Source organism: Eleginops maclovinus, chromosome 8, assembly GCF_036324505.1.
Source record: "Eleginops maclovinus isolate JMC-PN-2008 ecotype Puerto Natales chromosome 8, JC_Emac_rtc_rv5, whole genome shotgun sequence".
NCBI lineage: Eukaryota > Metazoa > Chordata > Actinopteri > Perciformes > Eleginopidae > Eleginops > Eleginops maclovinus.
Genome location: NC_086356.1, coordinates 16263212 through 16282941, shown reverse-complemented (window position 1 = coordinate 16282941; position 19730 = coordinate 16263212). Strand labels below are relative to the sequence as shown.

Below are 19730 nucleotides of genomic sequence, written 5' to 3'. Positions count from 1 at the left end.
GACATTAAACATCTGCCTGCATGTGCCCACTGATGGGCCTGAAGCAGCCGTGGCCTTGAAGTGGCCAGATGGTCGTAGCTGCTCCCAAACTGAGCTCAGCCTTCTCTGATTGCGCGGAGAAACACATGTATAGCAGTGAAGACTCCCTTATATCCATTTGTCACTCAGTATCTGCTTTCAGACGGCATATTTGAAAGTTAAAACGGGTAGGCTATACTGTTTATATCCATATGTTACCACCAAGTGTGCTATCAGATGCTTTACTTAGTCTAGACATGTTCTATTCAATCTAGAGAGTTGGGTTCTTTAGCTGGTGAGCTGCCATTATTATTTTCCTTAAGTGGAAACTCCATAAGCTCTCATCAGAGCCAAATATTCATCTGTCTGTCCCTCGTTTCCATCTCTTTCCACACTGAACCCTTCGTAGCCTCTTCAGGGTGGCTGGAGTGATGTAACCCTCGAACAGGCGCAGCTCCGATTAAAAACATGTGGAGATAAAAAATCCTCATTCGGATATCTGAAGCACGTCCGGGAATCATGTGTCGACAGTGACACAAGCCAAGATCTAACATTTGGTTTCTGAAGTATGAAATCACTTTATTGTTGAGCATGAATCCCAGCTTTCAGGTTTAAAGACTCGAGAACACTTTTTCTTTTTCGTTGTTTTCATGTTCATAACTTTGTTTTATGGTAACTCATGAAATCTGCTGAAAGGATAGGGTCTTGACTTATGCTGTCTGTACTGTACCGTATTCCCCCTTTCCGCATGTATAAATAACAATCTGAAGTACTGAAATGTTAAACATCTTTGGAGCTTGCTGCTTTGCTCTGTGCTATAAAAAATGTGATAGGGCAACAGAAACAGCATGGAAAAGAGCTTGAAACAGCTGGAAACTTGGTTTTAATCCGAACTAAACCGCTGAACAACTATCCAATACTAATTATTATTTAGATAAAATATGATGATTGGTGGATAAAGATTACAACACCTTTTTCATCAAGGCACTGCCCACCAATTAAGAGTGTTGAAAAGATTAAATACAAAAAAATGCAATATATTTGAGTAATTTCCAAGCAAAAACTCGTAAAACAAGGTATGATAATTTGGAGCTACTCTCTTTGTTATATCTTTGCAAACTGGATATCCTTGGGTTTTTGATTTAGACACATTTGAAGACGTATCTGGAAAATTCTGGAAAACAGGTTTGAATTTATTTTGCTAAACGATTAATTGATAAAAGAGGATTGTTATTTGCATCGTTAATGTGATAAAACAAATACCTTATTTTAACTGAACTATGTTATTGTAGAGTGTGCTTTGAATGGTGTGTCGCAAACCAAAGTAAGAAAATAACACAATTGTAACGTTTATGCCACTCCATAAAACACCGTCATCCATATCTTGACTGAGTTGTCGGTTGCTATTGGTTTCCCTGAATTGTTATCTGACTGTTTTCAGCCGGCTTTGTTCCCCTTTACTTAGATCAAGGAGATACTATTGATCAGAGTCTGACAGGGTAAGATGAATTACCAGCCAGACTCCTGGTCTCCACGAGTGCTCTGTCGAATCTGTATGACTGATGATCTAACCTGGCATGTAAACATACATATGTGCGGATGTGCTGAGGAGGATCTTTCTCCGCTGTCTCCTCTGATCCTCTGCTCTTTGATGTGAGGGCCTGCAATGTGTCCGAGCTTCTTGAGGCTGCCAAGGGAAATCTCCTGGAGCATCTTTGTGCAGCACCACAGGCTTTCAATTAGCCTGTAAGACGATATTTGGTCAGTCTCTGTCAGATCTGCATCTCCAAATCAACAACATGCTATCTGAGGATGAGGGGTCCGCTCACAGTCAGGTCGGCTGCAGAAACGACTAAAAATATAAACAGGAAGCATTGTTAAGATATTCGAGAAGCTATTTACGCTTTGCTAAACTTGTCCCTCGAACTGTGGTTGTTCCATCTGTCACTAGACTTGTCCAGCTTTGGATTCTTTGGAAAAACATTTGTTAGTTAGCCTCCAAAACCAAAAGAGCAAATAAAAAAGCAAATGGCTTTAAATGGTTTATCTGCTCGAACACAAAATACAGTGATGTAGATTCATAGAGGCTATCAATCTGTTGATCTTTTGCAACGTGTCAGCGGGAAATATTTAAGATTTAATCAAAGAGCTCATTGAGCTAACGTTAGCTTGATTGGCTAGCTAGCTCCACCTGAATAAAATCTGCTACTAACCGTTTAGCCAAATGAATGGTTGCTAGCTTTAATGAGGAAGTCTACTTAAAAAAACATTGTGAATTTCAAGTTGTAAACTAGTTGTGCTATACAAGAAAGTTGACATTGACAAAGGTATCCAAGTGGGGTTTTGGGAATGGTCTGGGAAAAGGCTTTTTACGATATTTTAGACATTTATTGGAGACTTTGTGTGGCTTTGAAATGCTTCTTTAACCTCTTCCCATCCAATTCACAACTTGGTGAGGATAAGTCACCAGGATGGGTCAAAGGAGAGTTTTTAATTAGGTTTAGAATATGCAGCTGGGTTGAAAGGAGCTGTTTTCCAACTATTTTGTCTGAACTTTCATTCAAACTGATAAGAAAGGCCTCTTCCGCAGGCTTTCCACACTGCCTTCAAGTGATTCTGCCTATCAGCTTCCCTTCCTGCTTGAGCCGGCCTCTTTTTCTGTTCTCATATGGAACTCATTTGTCTCCCCTGTGTGAGGGAATACAAAAGTCAGACGAACACTGTAGCTGACTACAGTGTTGGCTAAATGCACCCCAGTGCTGCTGTAAGCAATCCTGAGACACTTTGCTCCCATCAGCCAGAGAGTCATCCATTAGTCAGTCAGTGAACCATCTGCTCTATCAGTCAGATCACTGGTCATCCAGGCAGCCATCTAATCTGTCAGATACGTGTTGTCAATTGAAGAAGGATGGACCAGATGTGTGTGTGTGTGTGTGATGTAATTGCACTTACTACAAGTAGACTGTACATCAAAAATATTCACTTGTAGAACTTGTAAGCTCACTTTCAGTTCAGAGAAGTATAAACTCTTGCCATTTACTTTATGTTTTATTGAAGCACACATTATGAACCAAAAGTAACACTTAAATATAAGCTATAAAGCAGTGAAGCAAATACGAAAGTGCCAAAAACTGCAGCTAATAGAAAGGCGATTTGAGGCTGCTTCCAAATTGAATTTAACCTAATCCCATTTCTTCAATAAACACGTTTTCTGTTACTTCAAAAAACAAAACAGTTTTCAAATCATGAACACTGTATGGTGGCAACTTAACCACCAACCAGTTTTTGTTTTTTAGAGCATACCACTTTTTATTAGTGTTTGTGTGTCAGGTTGGTGCTGTTTCAAGTGTTAAAGTTAGATATTTGTTTTAGAAGATTGCAATTAACTAAATAGTAGTGTGAAGTATTTGAGTTAAAAGATTATACTCGGATAAATACAAATCATTTCTCTGAAGTGCTTGGCGCGAAATATAATGCATTTTAACATGCCATAAACCCCTCTGGTTCAACCCTGTTTCAAAAGTACCCATTCTGTGTCTATAGCTTTAAATGCTAAGGAGCTGCTGCGGGCAACGCCCCTCTGCGAGATGAATGGTTTGAAAAAAACACAATGGCACTATAGGAGGAGATTCAGGTGATAAGGTGGGTGATTGTTACATTGGCTGGTTATTGTCTAATGGTTGCACAACCCCAAAACACATTGTGACATCACAAAGTGCCCAGAAACAGATCAACTTATTTTCAGACAGGATTTTAAATAAATGGATCAGGACAAATAGTGAGAGTTTTTCCTGAAACTTTCCGAAATCTCTTTAAATAGGGGGGGGGGACGCATATTTATGTATAAAAGACACGAGAAAGTGGATTTTGCATATGAGGTTCCTTTTTAATGTATAAACTGACTTTCTACCAGTGTTTCAACCAATAATACACACAAACATAGCAGTTTTAGTATGGTTCAAAATACATTTCAACACTTTTAAAGTTTGCTATGGCAATGACACTAAGGAACTAAGAAACTGTGTTGTGTCTAACAAATGTATATATTACTTAGTTTATTTTTTTGTATACCCCTTTTTACCCCCCCTTTTTTTTCTACGCTCTTATCTTTTTATGTTGTATGTTCTTGTTTATATTTTCACTGTGGGACTGCCAGAAACGGTATTTCAATTTTCTGTATGTATAACACTGTGGAAACTTTGACAATAAAGTGGACTTTTGACTTTTGACACGGTGTAGAAGTTTTGTAGCATGAAGTGCACTAATGTACTTTAAAATACACTTATATAAAATAATAAGTGGGCCAAATCTGAAAGTAATTAAGTAGTCCACCCAAAGGTTGACTCACAGTATACGTATTCACAGAATGAACTGCGTGTACTTGAGTTTTTTTGTAGAGGAAGTGAAAATGTATTCCTCATTTAGGCTGACAATAGGAGGTTGGTCCTGGCTGATTGAAAGTGTGCAGAGAGCAATGAAAACAAAGCACGAAGGTGAGAGAAACCGAGACACAGTGAGAAAGAGGAGAGACCCTCTGCAGCCACAGCTCGTGTTATTTTAACCCAGATTCAGCGCTGAAATATGGCCACCATGTGGACCCTCTCAAGAAGTGTGGCTCCAGTATCAGGCGCAGCCAATCAGAGGAGAGGTGGGAGGACGGACGTGGGTAGGGTCTGGGAGTCTAGAGTCTGAGAAAGGGAGAGAGTAAAGCATTTATGTGTGTGAGCAGAAGAGGAGAGTCAGGGCAGAGACGCTGCATCTCCAGAAGAGCTGGACTCACAGACCAATGGAGACAGGTTTGTCTTATATCCTTAATTTTCCTGCTTTAATTTGGGCATTTCACAAACTGAGGGGTGAACACTTCTGTCATTTATTCGTTCTCATTGTCATTTGGACTCTTGGCTGATGTGATGGTATGTAAATATTATAGTTTAGGTTTGAATCACAGGCTCCTGGATGCTGAGCAGATGTGCAGAAGTGTTAGGAAAAGCTGGCTCCTTAGCCGTGGAAAACCTGACCATGGTTTCCTTTTGTTATTGGCTGCAATTTTCCTGAAATAATACACTATTTTTGTCCCTCAACACTTACACAAGAGCTAAGAAAGGACAAAATCAGACGGATGCCTAAAGTCAGAAATACTGCCGTGCTGTGTTTGACTTTATCTTCAAACAGAGCAATTATTAGAAAAGAAAGTGTGACTGGACTAGTATTCGAGGTCCTCCGTGACCAATCATCCCCTGCATACCCTTTCAGTAGCTGCAGGGGCTTCTCATTCCAACAGATCCTCACAGATTATAAGAACTCCCTTTGTTTTAAAATTGCTTTGCCGTTGGGTCACATCAGGCTAGAGAGTTATGGGCTGGACCTGCAAGGAAATAAAGCTGCATATTTCTGAGTTTGTCCTTGGATAATATTTAACCCAATGAGTTGTAGATCCTTTGATTGCAACAGGTCGTTGAACCTTATCTGTGGCACTCTCTCCTCTCAGCATGTAGACCCTACATAGACGCTCCCTTAACCCCTCATCCAGCTCTAAACAAACACTCTCCATGGTGACGCGTCACTCCAGTCGTGGCATGTCCATAGATACCTAGATTGCTTCCGCTCAGTGGCAGCGTGGAAAGGCGTTTCCTGCTGTTTTGTTGCTGTGATAAGAGAAAGGCTGAGTGGACACTTTGACCAGGAGTTGCAGAAGCAGCATGGCTGTAGGGGTGACAGTGTCGGTCGATTTGCTATCGGATCCAACACTTTGGTCCAGGTTGAAAATATCTCAAGAAATATTTGACGGACAGAATGGCATTTTGTGAAGAAAAATGATATGTCTTTACAACTATTTAATAGATTAAAATGACATTCAGTGCAGATATTTGTGGTTTCCAGAGGATACACCCTTCTAACTTTAATGATCTTCTGACGCGTCTTACAGCTTCTTCATGAGGGTGTAATGTTAATAGTCTCTACAAATATTGGATGGATTGTTGTGAAATTTGAGAGACATTCATGTCGCCCCCGGGATGAATTGTAATACCTTTGATGATCCCCCTCACTATTTATTAGACCAAACTTTTGAAATTTGCATACTTTGGTTTATGACCAAATACCTAAAACAAATGGTATTCCCATGAGCCTCAGCTCTACTTTGTGACAAGTACTTACAGTATAAGGACTTAGAAGCAAGCTAACAAGGCAAACTAAGATTATGGACATGGTAAATATTGACTATTTAAACATGTCCGCTTTCTGACAAAGCCTTTTGTTCATTTTAGTGTTCATGTTGTTCCTCTGTGACTTATCTGGCATCTTTAACGAACCATTCTTTATTAGTTAACTATGAATTTATTTTTATTGAAGTCGAACTGTGGAGAAGTTTCCTTCTTCTCACCCTTTGGGGGGCATGTTTCAGATGGCAGGGAGTCTTGTAATTGTGTGTGGGCAAAGGAGATTATTGTTGGGGGTCACCGGGGTGCTGGGTGCAGACTGAAGCTTGTAAACTCTTCTGTGTATGTAAACCGAGCCTCAAATAATCCTAGGTCTCCCCCTTGGTTACTCAGGGAGTATAAAGGACACCATAAATCCTCCTCGAGCCTCACATATGTGGACTACCAGGCTTCACTCTATCTTGGGAAACTTCTGTTCATGATAACCGTTCAAATCTGTCTGGGAACAGTGAGCAGACGTCTGGGCGTTTGTTGGGACAAATGCAAGGTACATTAATAGAACCAGACTTGGTTTAGATCTACTTACCCACATTCAATGACAGCTTTAGACACATTGAGAGCCACTAGTGGGTACTGTGTAACTGCCAGGAAATGTCAAAGGTTAAGTGTCCAGGTCTTCAAATGTCCGTATATCCCCAGCTGTTTCAAATTGTTTTAGCTCCAAAGTGTTTTCAAACAATATTTATGTCAGAAAGGATTTAGTCTTTGCAACTGGCCAGCAAATGTTTAACCCTCAAACTGCCAACTGCCCGTTTCTCTTAAATCATAACGTCAAACATGAGTCACATCAAAGGACCCCTGGGACTTAGACGTCAATGGGAAAGAGTGTGTGAGTGGGAATAGCTAGAAAAAAGTCCAGCTAGTGATTGTGAGTCGGCATCTGTTACTGCATCTGTTCATAGTGAGGCAACCAATTGAAAAACAATAATTTTGTTGAAAATCTGTAAAGGCGGCTGTCTGTGCCTGTTCTTATGATGTCATCTGTTTTACACAGTCCAAACACAGTTGACGTTAGCACACACACACACACACACACACACACACACACACACACACACACACACACACACACACACACACACACACACACACACACACACACACACACACACACACACACACCCTGTACTGTAAGAAACCACAGAGCTGTGTCATATTCTCCACTGGAGAAGAAAGAAGGTCTGGAAAAAAAGAGAACCCTTGTTGATATCTCTACAGGATGACAAAGATCAAAGTTTGTGTAATACTCTTACTCACACACTTGCTGGGATGTGACCACAAGGGACGACCGTGGGTCCCGTGACCCTTGCAGTAAGGGCACAATGTGGGGGCCTGAGTGATGGAAACCTCGCAGTGCGGGCGGCACACGTGTCAACAGCGGCCCCCGGATCCCTTTGCCAAACCCTGCTGGAGAATGACTAACAGACTCCCTAGAGGCGGCAGAGAAAAGAAGGAAAAGAAACAACTGTCAGCTCTGGCCCAGACCTTTATTTATAACAAGAGCACAAAGGCCTGTATAAGCCTCTCCAACTCCTGTGTTGGAGTGTATGTTCTGCTCATACTCTTTAATGTGTATCACAGATCAAATCCAAAACTTTTAAATACAACTCGGATAGAAAAAGTGTTTAATCTCTTGAGATGTAACGGAAATCCTAATGGCTTTAGATAGGGACAGGAAAGGGTCTTTATTTTGTTTCTTTTTACTAGAAAAAGTGTGTTTTATAAAGCAAAAATGTTTCTGGTGATGATTCTTGTAAACAGATATAATGCACTGTGCTACTAGAAAAAAAACGTCATACATGGAATAAATATTAGGCAAAGTATTCTTGTGTTATTGTTTTTAATGTTTTACATGTATTGATTATGTCTCAAATGTGGCTGTTTTCTGTGTCAGTTCATTGTGGACGCTGTGGCCTTTTTATGAACCGACAGCAGTGGATCTCCCTCATTATACTGTAGTGACACTGACTCAGCACTGCAGCCCGGTTGATGTCACTGAGGTTATCACCCGTCATGTGACAGCCGCACGGCCGCTGTGTTATCTACTGTTGGCTGACCCCGGGTCAGCTCTGTGGGCTGCTTGATGAGAGGCCTCTGGCTTGTTTTCTCTCTGTCTGCATCCGCTTCTCATCCCGCTGTTTCCACATCTATTTTAACCCTCCCCCTCCACGACATGCATAATGTTTTTCTAGTTTTCATCTTTACAACCTCGGTCATGATGATCCGCTGGGAGCTGAGAACATGACAAGTGCCCTGATTACATATCCTATAACATAAACACTCTGAAAACAGAAGAGGCTCACTTCAAATGAACACGTACCCGCACAACTCATTAAACTGATGATCTACACCAGAGGCCTCCCTTCCTCTTCTCTATCCTCCTCCTCCTCCTCCTCCTCCTCCTCCTCCTCCACACTCTCCTCTTTCTGCTTTTCCACATATGACAGAAGAGAAACAGGAGAGCTGCACTTCCTCAAACAAAACAACATTTACTTAGAGTTTCTTTTATACATGCAATTAAATCTCTCACTGTGCTGCGTCTCTGTTTCATCTCTTAGGTGTGTCTGATGTGACGCCAGCGGGCTGGCTCAGGGAACACAACTTCAATACAATGTAGACACCAAAAACCAGACAGAATAAGAGTCTGATCACCGAGCCAACAGAAGGAGGGTGAGTTCAAGGAGGAGGAAGAACAGCTGTGTCAAAACAGAAGATAAGAAGTGAAAGAGAGAAAGAGGGAAGCAGTCGACTGTGAATCATTGACTTGAACCTTTCGTGTGCAGTGGTGTCACCGAGTCCTTCCTGTGAAGTGTTCACTCACTCTCAAATCCTCACCGGAGAAGGATCACAACCTCAGCTCTTGGTCCTTGAGCGCCTCTCGCTCCACTCTTTCATCTCTCTCTCGAGTTGTAGTCTGAACAGAGGGAGACTCCAGCCGCCGTCAGCATGTGCCATGTCATTGTCACCTGTCGCTCCATGCTGTGGACTCTGCTGAGTATTGTGGCCGCGTTTGGAGAGCTCATCGCCTTCATGAGCACTGACTGGCTGGTGGGATTCCCCCGAACCCCCGATGCCGTCTACGGCCCCCATGGGGCCACCACAGCCGGAGAAGCCTACAGGCCCACTTTAGGCATCTACGGCCGCTGTATAAAACTGCCCCACCTGAAGCGTGGAATACTGTGCGGACCGTACGCGATACACTTTGGAGAGATTGCCAGCGGGTTCTGGCAGGCTACTTCTATCTTCCTGGCTGCAGGGATCCTGCTGCTGTGTGCCGTGGCCTTCATCTCGGTCTTCACCATGTGCTTCCAGAGCATCATGAAGAAGAGCATCTTCAACGTGTGTGGACTGCTGCAGGGGATCGCAGGTGAGCACATGACATGTATATTTAATCGTGCTGTGTCTAAAAATATTGGTTACTTACTGCTATTGTCAATCTGACCTCCTGACTCAAAGATGTGCAGGGCCAATTAATATGCGCATTGCAAATACGCATCACATGCTTGATGATCTGCTTGATCTTAAAGTCCGATTTTCAAAATATATTTTGCTTATAATGATACAGCTTGAAAACTCCCCCTTAAAATGCCCATTTTTGCCTCTGATATAAATTAATGTGGCAAAGTATACACTTCATAAATAAAGATTGAGTACGTTAAACAATGGCAAAGAGAAAATTAAAAATCAGCTTGAGATTCGCCCTTCTCTGAACTGATCGTATGAGTATAGTCATCTGAAAGCTAACTCAGTTTGTCTGGCCTCTAATTGTTTCTCTTCATTCCTGTGGCGTCCAGCGTTCATCAAGGTAAATGAAAAGGTCTACTTTCAGCTCAACACAGTCATTACAAGCACCACAACTCCCCCCACAAGAATTATGTGTTTGATTTTTGTGGAGCCTTATGTGAAGTTTACCCCGAGCGGTCAGAAGTTTAAAAGACACAGCGGCTTTTTTCCACCCTCAGAGCTGTCACAGGAGCAACTGCCACCCAAATATTTACTCTATACAGTCAGCTGTATATATTCGGATTCTTCATTGACCTAAAAAACGTGTCGATTGCGCATGCGTATCTCTGTTTTGTGTGTGAAGGGTGTGTTTGCATGGTTGTGTGTTTAGGGCCAAATCTCATGCCACTTTGTCTCAGTGTGGTGAGTTATGACAGGGAGGAGGCCATGAGATCATGCTGGCTGAACCTCCTCTTTCTTTCACAGACTTTAACTCTCGGCTCTGTGGTGATTATGGCTGTCCTCCCCCACAGTTGTTTATTTGGTGCCGGCCCAAACAGAAAAAGGTGGGCGTGTTGTGGAGGACATGCCAAGCTGTAAACCCAGCTCTGTGCAGGCCTGCTGACCTGAGAGACTGCTTAAAAATCTGTAGGGAACCATGAAAGACCACTGGAAGGCTATGTCTACTCCATAAGCCTCGCACAAATTGCCCTCAACCATTCATACCAAGGTTACTACCCTGCTAATATTTATGTATTTTGTGTAAGGTAATCATGGGCAATGTTGCAAATCAATAAGCATGACTCCTTAAACTTTATATTGGGTTTTGTGTGTACTCTTTTGCCTAGGAGTGTGACACATAGGTACTGTGTAAACCTGGTCATGGTGAACTGGTACAGTCAGGGCTGTTTTTGTTGCTGGGACTCTGGGTTTCTTGTTGGATTTATAGTGTGAGTGCAAACTGAGCAGCTCTTCTTTTACAAGCAATTTTCAACACCAGAGCCAACTTTCAAGCCTACAGCCAGGCAATCAGTTGTTCCTACTCAACACATTTTGGTGGAGTTTTAAGTAAGCTGTACCCTTACTTTTGCCTTAATAGTTACTTTTGATACACCTGAACCAATTGAGGAATCATTCTTTTTTATCATCTGAAACATTTTTCTTAATTTTCTTAATTCTTAGTTAGCTTATGAATGCTAACTAAGAACGTTTTCTGAAAATGATCTGCTAAGGTTGCAAAGCTAGTTAGGTAGACAAGCTAACATTTGCAGAGAACTACTGTAGTGTATAATCCATAACTTATACTATTTGTTTTAATGTATGAGTTTTTTGTTTCAGAACAGCCAATGAAAACCTCTCAACTCTTTAGATACCAAGTAAAGTTCTTACTAGATAGAAATCCCGATGTTAGCTTTAGGAGCGTTTAGCGTACAGTCAATTGTTGAAAATACTAAATGTAGAAATGATGTTTGTTTATAGACACACTAACACAGCCACCATAAATCCTGTTACTTAACCTGTAAAGCCCTCTGTTTACATTTACCATGTATATAAAGCACTGGGAGTCTGGCTAAGGTAATGAAAGTGGGGAAATGCACCGCTGAGTCTCATTGTGAAGAGGATGAGGATGAGGATGCGGAAGAGGAAAGGGGGTGAGAGGAGCTTCAAACAGACATTTAGGAGTCGGGAGGGCTCCCTTTATGCCTGTTGGGCAAAAGGCTGACAACCTTTTACTCATTTCAACAGCAGGAAGAGATAAGACCCAGAAACTGTTCACCTTTTCCAAAATCAGTCATTCAGTGTTCATGAGGCCTCAAAGTGTCCTTTCATGAGGCCTGTGAATGATATCACTTTGAATGATATCCACCAGCAGCACTACACTGACTCTCTGCTAATCACTATTTCCACTATTCGTGCCGACCCTCCGGTAATGAGAAAACTGAAGCCAGACGGCAGATGTTTGGGGAAGAGATTGACCTCAGATGGGAAGATTGTGATGCCGTTGCCAGAGATGGTCACGTCATTGCACTTGAGTCTCCAAAGCCTATTAAACTAATCTTCACATAGACTGATGTCACTTGTACTTTTTACTCTTTTGTCCCTTATGACACACTTTCTGCTGGACACAGTGTCTTGGATGCCATTACACTGACTCAGTTTCAGGCAGTTTAAAGATTTCAGCTGAAGGTAAATCAATTCCTTAGGCTTTACATAATCGAATGGATAAAACAGACGATCTCTTTTGCTGAGGGTCAGTCTGGTACACTATGTATCCTGCAGGCGCACACTTGGAAATCCCCCTTAATACTAAGTGTATTCATTTCTTTGTACGTGTTTATTTAATGGCCGTCGTCACTCAACGTCACTCGCGTCGAACTTCAGCCAAAAAGGATTAGAGACAAGACGGCAAACAAACTTGGCCGTAAAACTGTCTCCAGTTCTTGTTGCGTTCGGTGTCGATTGCTTTTATTACCTGCTATAAACTTTCCCTCCAGCTGTGACTCAAACCTCATCACAGGTTTAACCGTTGACCGTGACTCAGCCCGGGCTGGAACTGAGGGACACAAAACAAACGTTTTACAGGAATTAAAACAGCATGATGAAGACTCTTCCATAAGATAGTGTTACTCAAAAGAATAAAGCTCAGCTGTTGGCTGATAAGAAATGGTAGACATGCATTTGATAGTTTTTATTGGATACCTGTCTGTTCACAGTGAATGTTGGGTTGTTTCATAATAACTAACCGATTGAAACGCAAACGTGCCATAAAAGGGAAGCTTTTGTGATTTTTCCACTGCAGCATTTACAGTCACATGTCTCAACAGTTAGCATTTACAACCAATAAACCATTGCTTATTCAATTGGGACGCTTAAATCAAACACCTTAAACCCACTGTGCACTTCCTGCTCAGCAGCCACAGAGACTAGCTGATGAAGGTTAAGGAGCATTTAGCAGCTAAAGGGCAAAGTATTTACCTGTTGAGACCAAAGACAGAGCTACGATAGAAAGTTACAAAAAAACACTCCAAATAAATGAGTTTGAAAAACACAACTGTTTACTTGCACAACTTGGCCTTAATAAAGTTAATAACTCGTGCTTTAAAGCCTATAGTATACAGTACTTATCGTCCTGATCTCAACAATCAACTTCTAAATCTCAGTTAAAGTGTGACGTAATGCTTTAATTCAGTGTCAGTGTCCAAACGTTTTAACCTGAAATAAATATCCACAGGGACTTATTCTTCGTTTTCAATCCATTTTAGTAATTACACTAAAGTTTACATCAGTTGTATCCAATCAGGAACAATATATAATGAAGGGAACCCCTTTATCTAAAGTGTTATTTTTGAGATGCGACAGAGTTCTAGTGTGTTTATATAGTTATATTTTTGCATGCAAAGGCTAAAATCACTGTGTTCCCTCCAGAGGGAGTTTCTGGTTTCAGACAGAGGGTGAAAAGAGGTGCTGCCACACAGGCAGTATGAGAAAAATAAAGAGCTTTTTGAACATTAAAGCAGGGAGAAATGTCCCAGTAGAGGCACAACATACAAATATGACCCTGAAAAGGAACATAACGGAGCACTTTTCAAAACATTTTTTGACATAAAATGAAAAAGATACAGTTTTGATAATCGATTAAGTCATTTTTCACACAAAATACAAGCCAGATGATAGGTCAAGCTTTCTTAACTGCTACTTTTTTGTGGTCTAACATTATAGTGCTTTTGCTTTTTCAACTCAACCAAATAATTATTAAATAGTTGCCAGTATTTCCCTTTGCCCCCTCCCTGTCTCTTCTGCTTATTTTCTCTTCTTGTGGATCCCAGAGATGAACCCTGCTCTTCTTTTTTCCTGGAAAGAAAAAGACTGCTCTGATTTCTTGGAGCTGAGTGCAGACCTGCTGTGCCGTATTACAGGGTGGAGGCTGTGGGAGCAGAGGTTAGAAAGGGGGAGGAAGGGGAGGAGGAGGAAGAGGGGGTTGTTTGGTGGCATGGAAGTTGCTATCATCCATGGATTGATGGTGGAGAATTGACAGTTTGGAAGTTAACGGAGACAAGAGCCAGTGCAGAGGGAGAAGTAGTGTGTGTGTGTGTGTGTGTGTGTGTGTGTGTGTGTGTGTGTGTGTGTGTGTGTGTGTGTGTGTGTGTGTGTGTGTGTGTGTGTGTGTGTGTGTGTGTGTGTGTGTGTGTGTGTGTGTGTGTGTGTGTGTGTGTGTGTGTGTGTGTGTGTGTGTGTGTGTGTGTGTGTGTGTGTGTGTGTGTGTGTGTGTGTGTGTGTGTGTGTGTGTGTGTGTGTGTGTGTGTGTGTGTGTGTGTGTGTGTGTGTGGAGTTGACAATTAAAACCATACCTTCAATCCATCAGTGGAACTGGTCTGGCCGTCAGGGTAACGCGGCAACATGTGGAAAGAATTTATGACCTACTTTTCATTTCCTTGTTTAATACGATATTGGACGCTTTAAGAGGGAGGAGAAAAGGAGAGGGAGATTAGGAGGGAGTATAAGAAGAGGGAGACAGTTTTACCTCCACATTTGTTTTTATGAAGCAGAGCAGCGAGTCCTGCTCATCAAAGGGGAGGTTAATGACTAGAAATCTCATTCCCTGACTGCTTCATTTATTGTCTGTAATTACATTATTGTAAACGTTTCCTCCTGAGCTCTGATTGGTGGAGGGCCCCTTGTCTGGTCAGCTGACTGACCTATTGGAGGAAGTGTAGAGCAGAAACCTCATGATCTTAAATTGATTAATGAGCAAAGGCTGTTTGTTTGTTTTGTTTATTTATAATCAGAAACATCTGTAAGAAGAGCTTTGTTTGGAAGACATTATCAGATATTTTACAAAAATAATACTGTGTAGGAATACGCTGTCAAAAGTAAAAGTACAAAAGCATTAGCATTAAAGCAATACTTAGTAACAGAGTTAAAATACTCATTGTGAAGAAATGCCCCTTTCAGAATATATTCAATGATAGGATCATTATCATATATTCATTTGTGTCATCACTTTAATGCTAAAGCTTGTGTTTAGTATATTGCCATACATTGTATAGGAATTAATAATGTTTATCTTAATCTATAACCTTGCAGTATTATTATGTTGCTGATTTATATTGAGTATCTTAATCTGTAAAGTACCTTTTTAATTGTAAAGATGAGTAGAAGAAGAAAGTAACAGAAAGAAATAAAGTTAAATGTTTGCACTGCACTTTAGTAAATGTACTTAGTTACTTTTCACCACAGTTTAGTTTAACAGTTTTGATTATAAGTCACCGCGGTAGAAGTGGGTCACAGTAAGACAGGAAGTGACTTTGTCCTTCCACTGAGACGCAGGACGCCGGGGGTCAGCCGGTGGCGGGAAAGCCCTTCAGCTGCCTCTTTCCTGTTGTTCTCCACGCTCTGACCGGCATGAGTGTCAAGACTCAGGTTCAGGTCTCTACATCCTGCCTTGGCAGCTGCCGTACCGGAGGTCTTGTTGTTATTAGCTTCACTCACATTTAAGGCCAATGCAGGAAATCATTTCTGCTTGGTGCAACATTTTTCTTTTTCTTATGGGATGCTTTGAATGCTATGAGGGCGCTGATGGCAGGAATTGTCTTCGTACCAGAGACTGGCGATGGTTAGGAAAGATAAATTGCTGCAGTCATTCAGAAACTGTAGAACTTTGATCCACTGTGGGTGTTTGCCCTGAAGATGTTGATGGTAGTCGGTTCCATCAGGTATTTTGCTTCAAAGGAAGTCTGTTTTAAATGTAGGTTTTTAAGGTTTGAAGCACTAGTCTGAAATGAATTATGAATGGGAAAACATACTGCCCATTTTTGAAAACAATCTGGATATACCAAACTAACTACAATTTAAGTTAACAAATTCTTATGATGTCTTGCCTTTCGTAGAGGGCTTGCTTTTATAAGGTAGCCAATTAAAATACCATTTTAAAAAACTCCCTACTTTTAAAATCTTGATTCAAGGTCATTGAATGGGAATAGCCAGTCAGTGGGTGTTGGGTAAATATTTCTTTGTCAAAATACTATGTCCAAGGTCATGCTCACCATGTTGTTTGGAACTCAACAGTCTTATTGTTTTTTTCTTTTAAACTGCAGTAAACTACAGTCAGTTAACACAGCCTCTGTAATGTTTCCCATCTTGCAGGTCTGTTTCTGATCCTGGGTCTGATGTTGTACCCCGCTGGCTGGGGTTCAGATAAGGTGCAGCTGTACTGCGGTCCCGACGCTGCTCCGTACCGGGCCGGGCTCTGCTCCATGGGCTGGGCCTTCTACACCGCCATGGGGGGCACCGTGCTCACCTTCATCTGCGCAGTCTTCTCCGCACAGGCCGAGATCGCCACGTCCAGCGACAAGGTCCAGGAGGAGATCGAGGAGGGGAAAAGCCTCATCTGCCTCCTCTGAAGCTCAGATACTTTTGTCCTATTGGGAAATGAAGAAGAAGAAGAAGAACAAGAGGCCAAAGACACCGGCCCTTCTGTATTTTTTCACGAGACTGGCCTGTGAAATGGAGGCCCCTGCGTTGTTTACCACTAGAACTGACTCTGTGTTGTGTTTATGTAGGAGGAATCTACAAGTGCCAAGTTTTTTTTCTCAGTGTTTGTCTTTGTCTTTCAGCCACTAAAGGTGCTGCGTCTGTTATTGTATTCGTGTTTAGCTGCGTGGACGCCCAGAGAGGCTTTGTCTGTCTCCACATGCTCTGTAAATAAGTGTGATTATATATATTTTGTACATAGTAATGATCGCAGAATGATTGGTCAGCTTGATCCAGGCTGGGCTGATGATGACACTCTTGCCTAAAAAAGAAACACAGCCTGCAAAACCTGGATGTGTTAACTGTTTGTGAGTATTAACTCAACAATGGAACCACTACTCAGTCAGAATAAACTACTTGCAGAATAAATGGCTTCAGCTCAGAGTGGATGTCCTTTAAAGCTTACAGAATGTACTGTTATTTGAATGATAAATGTGTTTGCAGACCCTTGAAATGTATCAATGGAAGTTCTTTCTCACACAGACTGCACAAGGACGGGCAGAGGAAGCTCTCGGGTGCATTTTGTTTGTTCTGTAGTCTGCAAAACCCTGAAATGAAGTGAGCTTTATCCTCGTCTGAGTGAAAAGATGACCTGTGAAGGGTCTGTCTGCAGATAACATGGACATGAATGATGAGGACACACATGAAGTATTGCTGTTAGTAATGTCTGGTTTCAGGGAGCCGTAGATGGTGTCCTATCTGTTCCCATTTGTTTCTGCCAAATGAATAAAGAGAAAGGAGAAAAAAAACAAGGTTTGGTTTCAGTTTTTTATCCAGTGGAAGCTTTACTGTGGGTAAGGGGAGGAGATGGAGCAAGTGAAGCCGCCATCTTGGTGCTGGGACCTCGGTTTGGCCCTTGAGGTGTGGGTGGGAATGTTTTCCAGCCAGTGGGTGATCAGTTTTTTCCACTGATGCAGAACTTAACTCTGTAAGAGTGTCTCTGTATGTGTGTGCTTCATATCCAAACAAGTACATTTACTACAGTACTGTATGTAGAGGTGGAGTGCTTTAGCTTTACATATAAATGACCCCCGTTACTTTCAAGTCCTCACAAATGAGTTAACACAATGCTGATTAAGCCTTTTTCTTTCAAGGTACGCGTTCTGTTTTTTTTGCATTATACCTGAGTTATGGTTTTGCAATGGTGATGCATTTTACCCAAGGGAGCAGGAAGTGGATACAGCGGGTAACAGAAGCTGGGATTAAAGTGGAAACTCCTTAGAAGCACCCAAAAAGCTTATTGGAGTTTACACTATGTCAAAAATAAAACTGGCTGTTAGAGGAAGGACTCAAAACCTGCAAACTCACCTGCATATGACAACCTTTTTGTCAAAACAGATTCTTATTTAAACATCAAGCAGTTACCAGGCATTACTTTGGAAGTCATATTTGTGTCCACCTGATGCCCAATATTAAGTCTCTTTTAGCTCAGTTTTTGGTCTCCACCATCTCCAGAGGAAAACATTTGGCTCTTTAGCTGCTAAATGCTTCATTATGTGCACCGGCTTATCTCAAACTGTGTCCGTCAGCTGTTTGCTGGAAACGGCTGCGAAAAATGACGCTATGAGGCAGTGAGAGGGAACTAAAACGTCAAAAAAATTGGAAATCGATCAGCTAAACAAAGCTTAAACCACTATAATGCTCCATAAAACCACAGGATCTGCAGAAGTGTGGGATAAATCACCACTACGATCCCTCAAACTACTTTCATTTTGTTATTTTTATCCTAAAATAAAATGATGGCTCTTTCAAATGAACAACAATACATTTCCCTTCTCCCACTCTTCCTTAGGAGCTACTAAATGATATAACGTGTTCCTTACTTCCAGTATATGTGTGTGGGGGTATGTGATCACATCAGAAGAGTCGCTCCCCAGATGTTCCTCCCTCCATGTGGACTACAGAGCAGCCTCTGGCACAACCCTGTGGCTCCCTTCCTCCACCAGCAAACTCCGACTAAACACAGCGCTTGATGACTTCCAGATTAGGCACATGACAAATGGTGTAATCTGACGAGAGCAGCAGAAACTGTTGGCCTGTTTCAGTGCCAGAGGCTTTCAATTTTTCAGGACTTTTTGTGTGGAAAGAGTTTCTTTTTACACCTCGTAGAAGAAGAATGAATGTATTCTCAACGTGATCACAGAAAATCATCATGTCTTAGGTCCTCTTTTCTTTTAAGATACAAAAATGTATTTAAAATTGATGATTTAGTTTGACACAAACTGTCAGTTGTCCAGCTGAAGACTGCAAATCAGAGTGAATGGAGGCTATTAAAAGTGTAATCATGTATGTCATCCACAGTAATCCACTTCCTGCACCCACTCAGCTGAATGTGGCAGCTGTGAGCAGAGCAGCTGACAGCAGGCTGTTTTCACACACTCCTGTAATGTATGAAAGGCATTTAAGAGGAGAAGCACTCGGTCTGTTATTCCTCCACTCTGCCCCTTCCTGCTGGCACTGAACTGGGTCTGCTTCCAGCTCCCTGTTAAGTGAGAGTGTTGCTTTGTTTATTTCACAGGTTTGTTTTAGCGGAATCAGCACTTGGCCTGCAATTGGCTCAAAGTGTGTGAGTGTTTATTATTCTACTGCCAGCTTTTACCCCTGCCACTATGAACAGGACTGAAAAAGATAATATCATTTTGTCTTTACTGAGTCAGAAATACAAAATTAAAACAAGTCAAGCAAAGATAAGGAATAAAAAGAAACATTTTAGTCAGTTATGGATAAGTATTGGGTTAAGATGAGTTAGTTAAAGCCTACATTAACATGTTAAGATGATTCAAAACCAATGCAAAAAAAACTTAAATTATACTGTCCTAGTACTACATTATTCTTTAAACATGATTTGTACTCAAAACAGGTGCCTGTATGATGTGTTTTAGAATAGTTAGAAAATCAATTTTATTAGACTCAAAAGTAACTTTTGGATAGGGTCAAATTATTATTGCTTTCAGAGTAGGAATACCAAAGCTAAAGGCATATAAATTCAACAAGTTATGGGCCATTTTGCAAGCAGTGGAACAATCTGTAAACCTAAAGTTGAAATATTATAACATCATGAAGTTCTATTGCAGGCACTTATACCCATATGTGGCATATTGGGTATATTAATGGTTAGTATTTAGCCTTCTTCATTTTCTGTGATGGGGACATTCTCCTTTGCCAAGTTATTTCAAATGTTTTCTGCCTTACTGTTGATTCTAGATATGAGAACTGACTTTTATCTCAAATGATAAGATA

At 41.4% G+C, this 19730-nt stretch overlaps 1 protein-coding gene across 2 annotated transcripts in view; it reads left to right on the top strand.

The window, feature by feature from the left end:
• lhfpl2a (LHFPL tetraspan subfamily member 2a) overlaps window positions 1–16411 on the top strand; it is a 37052-nt gene extending 20641 nt beyond the window's left edge. Inside the window, exons 1-3 of one of the 2 annotated variants that reach the window (XM_063890257.1) lie at window positions 4717–4814; window positions 8795–9603; window positions 16104–16411. In XM_063890257.1, the coding sequence (XP_063746327.1) occupies window positions 9183–9603; window positions 16104–16360 (678 nt within the window). In that variant the 5' untranslated portion in view covers window positions 4717–4814; window positions 8795–9182 and the 3' untranslated portion in view covers window positions 16361–16411. Of the gene's footprint in view, window positions 1–4716; window positions 4815–8794; window positions 9604–16103 lie in introns of those variants that run through there. The other variant, XM_063890256.1, reaches the window with a different exon arrangement.
• Window positions 16412–19730: the final 3319 nt, after the last annotated feature.